Source organism: Ovis canadensis, chromosome X (assembly GCF_042477335.2).
Source record: "Ovis canadensis isolate MfBH-ARS-UI-01 breed Bighorn chromosome X, ARS-UI_OviCan_v2, whole genome shotgun sequence".
Lineage (NCBI taxonomy): Eukaryota > Metazoa > Chordata > Mammalia > Artiodactyla > Bovidae > Ovis > Ovis canadensis.
In genome coordinates this window covers 81,945,115-81,949,333 of record NC_091727.1, presented here as the reverse complement: position 1 = coordinate 81,949,333, position 4,219 = coordinate 81,945,115, and the positions used below count along the sequence as shown (strand labels likewise).

The window sequence follows — 4,219 nt, the reverse complement described above, 5'->3', positions numbered from 1 at the left end:
GGAGGGCTGAGAGAGGAAGGAAGTGAGAAAGAGAAAGAAGACATACACTCCCTTAACAGTCTGGCAGCCTGGCTAGGCGGGTCCAGCATGAGGAGAGATGGAATCCTTGTCTCCTGAGAAGGGGACAGAAGCTCAGCTTTGGAAAGTGTTATGCGTTGAATTTTGTTAGCAGCTCTGATTGGGGCCTTATCTGGACAAGGTCACACAGTGCATAGGCTCAGCTCACATCAGTCTCTCTCCACCCTCTTAGCATCCCTGTGCCCCCACGATGGCAGCCATGCTCCTGACAGCCAGACCCAAGGTGAGTGGGGCTCCCTGACTGTGGGCAGCCCCTTGGCCTGGCATCCCCCTCATCAGCCTCCGTTTGTTGCACTTTCCTGTCCCATTGTAACAGCTCTTGCTGAGCTCTCTCGGCCCCACCACGACACGTTTTTTGTTGCTGCCAGCTCATGAGGGTGAATTCCCCTGAAACCACAGTGATGGCTTGTTTTAGGTGCCAGTATCTTTTGAGGATGTTGCCATGTACTTCACCAAGACAGAATGGAAGCTTCTGGATCACAGACAAAGGAAGCTGTACAAGCAAGTGATGCTAGAGAATTACCACCATTTGGTGTCACTGGGTAAGGATCCTTTACACAGTCAGGCCCCCATCCTGTCTCAGAATTCAGTTTATTTCTGAGTTCCTTTTCTTGCTGGTTACTATGATTCCAAGAATAAATGCGTTTCCCCATCAGGTCAGTAATCCACTGATGTCCAGCTTTTACCTCAAAGACAGTTTTATCTAAATGGTTTTAGGCCTATAGGTATTTTGATATAAAATCGGGGGTTAACTAGACCTCATCTACCCAAAAGATAGGTGCAAGTTATGCTTGAATATTTATATGCATTAATTTATACTTATTTTTACCAAGGTTGCCTTTTATGTACATTTCATATAATAGAGTTTAGAAGCATCTGTTCCTTGCATCAAGCCATATAGAGCCCAGGGCATAGAGGCCCAGGACTTGGTTTTCCAGTCTGGAAAAATCTGGAAAGAGCTGGCACAGGCTTCTCCACTGTGCCCCCCTTGGTTGTTTCTGCCCCTCACCAGGCAGTGAGGTTTGGTATAAGGAACAGAGACATCTCCTCTCTTACATGGTGAAACAGGCAGCCTTTCAGCTCTGTTCACTTCTTGATACTCCCTGCAGCTTTGCTCCAGCCCTCTGTCTGTCCTTCAGTGTCTCTCCACTAACTCCCCACTTCCCACAAGGCTGCCCATCTTGCAGGCCAAATAATAACATGGTTACCCTCTTGGCCCAAATCACCACCTACTTAAGACTCTTCATACACGCCAAGCTTCTTCATACACTCAGAGCTCTTTGCCCCTAGAGGGACTGTGCCTTTTCTTAGGACCTTCCCAGTGACACTTTCTAGAAAGTTCTCTATTCTCTGGTCCTGAAGATACTAATGCTGGACTGAGTTCAGGAGTGATTAACCTGCTTCCTCTCCATGGACAGGATTTTCTTTCGCCAAGCCTCAGCTGGTCATCCAGCTAGAGCAAGGAGAGAAACCGTGGGTAGCAGATGTCCACAGGATGAGGATCACCACAGGGATGCAGGCAGGTGAGTGAGGGGAACTCTACTGGCTTGCCTGAGCCATTGGCAAAGAGCAGCAGTTGATGGAGGGTGGCATGGTCACTTTGGGTTAGACATTCTCTTTCGTGGCAGTTTTAAATCTGCCATGGAATCCTCTGTCTCACAACAGCTCTTCTATCTCTAGCTCACTGCTGCCTCCTCCCCTCTTGCCTTCCTGTCTGCTGATGGTCATCTTGCTTTCTCTCCCATGTCCTCAACTCCGGATTCAACTCTTCTCAGCCTTGGAGTGAGGGTGAGGTTAAATAACAAACCTAAATTGAGACCCAGGAAGGTGATGACACTTGTTGGTGCTCTCTTTGTCTTTCCAGGTGACAGGATGAATAGCAAGCTGACAATTTCAAAGGAAAAAAATTGTCCAAAAGAACTCCCAGGGGCCAATCTTCAGGTTGGCAACATAAGCCAGGTAGCCGGACAGTCAGAGGAAACACTTGAGCACAGACAGAAACATGCCTGTTGTCCACAGACAAGTTCCAGCAGGCGTGACCCTCCTGGGGAGAAAGGCCAAGGCAGCTCCCCAGGTGAGGGAAGAGAGATGCAGGGAAGCAGCTACGGAGGTAAGCAGGATTTGGTTGTAAGACATCCGAGTTTCAAAGACACAGAGAGGCGGTTTGTGTGTCAGCAGTGTGGGAAATCCTTTACCCGGAACTCCAACCTCGTCAAGCACCAAGTCATCCATAGTGGCGAGAAGCCCTTTAAGTGTGGTGAGTGTGGAAAACTCTTTCGGCGCAACTTCTCACTCCTAGAGCACCAGCGCATCCACAGCGGTGAGAAGCCCTATGCATGTGGCGAGTGTGGAAAGACTTTCACACGTGGCTCTAACCTCATCAAGCACCAGATCATCCACACTGGCGAGAAGCCCTATGGGTGTGATGAATGTGGGAAACGCTTTGGGCGCAACTTCACACTCATGGAGCACCAGCGCATCCACAGCGGTGAGCGGCCCTACTCCTGTGACGTGTGCGGCAAGGCCTTCAGCAGGAGCTCCAACCTCATTGAGCACCAACGCACACACAGCAGTGAGAAGCCCTACACGTGCAGCCAGTGCCCCAAAGCCTTCAAGGGCATCTCCCAGCTCATTCACCACCAGCGTGTCCACAGGGGAGAGAAGCCATTCGTGTGCAAGGAGTGCGGAAAGGCCTTTCGGGGGCGCTCAGGCCTCAGCCAGCACCACCGGGTGCACACTGGTGAGAAGCCCTATGAGTGCAGTGAGTGTGGGAAGACCTTCAGCCGGCGATTCAACCTCTTCAGCCACCAGATAGTGCACACTGAAAAGAGAACCTACGTGTGTCAAGAGTGTGGGATGGCGTTCCGCCACTGCTCTGCCTTCCTGCAGCACTGGCGCACCCACAGCCGCCCACAGCCCTGTGCCTGCAGCCACTGTGATGACTGCAATCAGGCCTCCAAGGAGAAACCACAGCCTGACCAGCAGCTGAGAATTCACCAGAACCGCTTGGAGGGGAACAACTCAGAGATGGAACCAGCCTGCCTGGGCCTCCAAAGAGCCACTGCAGAGTCCCACCCAGAAAATGAGAATCACCTTCAAGACTCCAGCTGTGCCACTGCCCCCAGCACCACCATCTGACTGGGTGCTCTGCAGGAGGGCTGGCTTTAAGTTGAGCCCTCCTAGTCCCCCTCCCTTCCCTCGTTGATGATGCAATTGTAGCCCAGAGACTGCACCGCAGACTGGCCCCTTATCACATTTGTATTCTTCACTGGAGCAGCTGAAAGTGCTCTTGCCCCTCGTGCCTGAGGCCTGCATGCTGTGGGTGGGAGGGAGCAAGTGCTTTGAGTTAAGTAGTGACCCATATCATCTCATGGGGGCCTTCACTTCATCCCAAGACTTGTTAGTGTTTTCAGGTAGAAGACACGAAGAGCACTTTAATCCTTTAAAAGCTTAGTAGTGGGAGGGACTTGACAGCACTCAAAATTGTGGGCTCCACATCAAGGCTGTGGCTGGACTGTGACATCACCTAAAATTCATCAGAAATGGTCTGAGAAAGGACTGAGACTGCGACAGTAAAGTGCTCGTGCCCACTTTGTGTGCCCACACGTCAGCCCACGGAGAGTGGCGTCTCCCCAAGGGGTAAGTCACAGGACACCCTGCTTTTGTGCTGAGCAGTGGCCCATACTTTTTCCAGGCCATTTGACTTTGTGCCTGAAAGCCACAGCCTCCCATGGACACCGCCAGCTGCTTCCAGGAGAAGCAGCACCCAGGACCCATCTTTTCAGAGCTCAGGGGATTTGAGGGGATGGCTTTCCTGGGACCTTCAAAGAGGATGAGGCCTAGGGACTCTCGGCTTCCCCTCCCAGAGAGAGGAGCCCTTGGGCCCAGGTCCCTCCCAGCTGCCACCAGCTGCCTTGCTGCCTTTCATCTCCTACCCGCACCCCAGCTCAACCCACCCACTGCCTCCAGATTCGGCCTGCAAGGGCCAGGCTGGTCTGTCTGCTCCTCCTCCCCACCCTCAGTGCCTAAAGCGCCCAACTTAAGTTGCTTCTCCCCCTGAAACAGCAGCCCCTCATGCCTGGTGCTGATCAGGAGGAAAGCAGGCTGGGTTAGGAATTTGCACAGAGCAAGCGCAGTAATG

At 52.3% G+C, this 4,219-nt stretch overlaps 1 protein-coding gene across 1 annotated transcript; it reads left to right on the top strand.

Annotated features, from left to right (window-relative positions):
• Positions 1-268: 268 nt before the first annotated feature.
• Positions 269-3,216, top strand: ZFP92 (ZFP92 zinc finger protein). Its single transcript, XM_070291201.1, has 4 exons — positions 269-301; positions 494-620; positions 1,497-1,601; positions 1,943-3,216. Exons 1-4 carry the CDS (start codon positions 269-271, stop codon positions 3,214-3,216), a joined length of 1,539 nt encoding a protein of 512 aa, XP_070147302.1.
• Positions 3,217-4,219: the final 1,003 nt, after the last annotated feature.

Bases quoted from the DNA above. Each gene is read 5' to 3' on its own strand.
- ZFP92 (XM_070291201.1), top strand. From the start codon at position 269: ATGGCAGCCATGCTCCTGACAGCCAGACCCAAG. The intron at 302-493 runs GTGAGTGGGGCT...GGCTTGTTTTAG, and splicing joins TCCTGACAGCCAGACCCAAG to GTGCCAGTATCTTTTGAGGA. The intron at 1,602-1,942 runs GTGAGTGAGGGG...TTGTCTTTCCAG, and splicing joins CACCACAGGGATGCAGGCAG to GTGACAGGATGAATAGCAAG.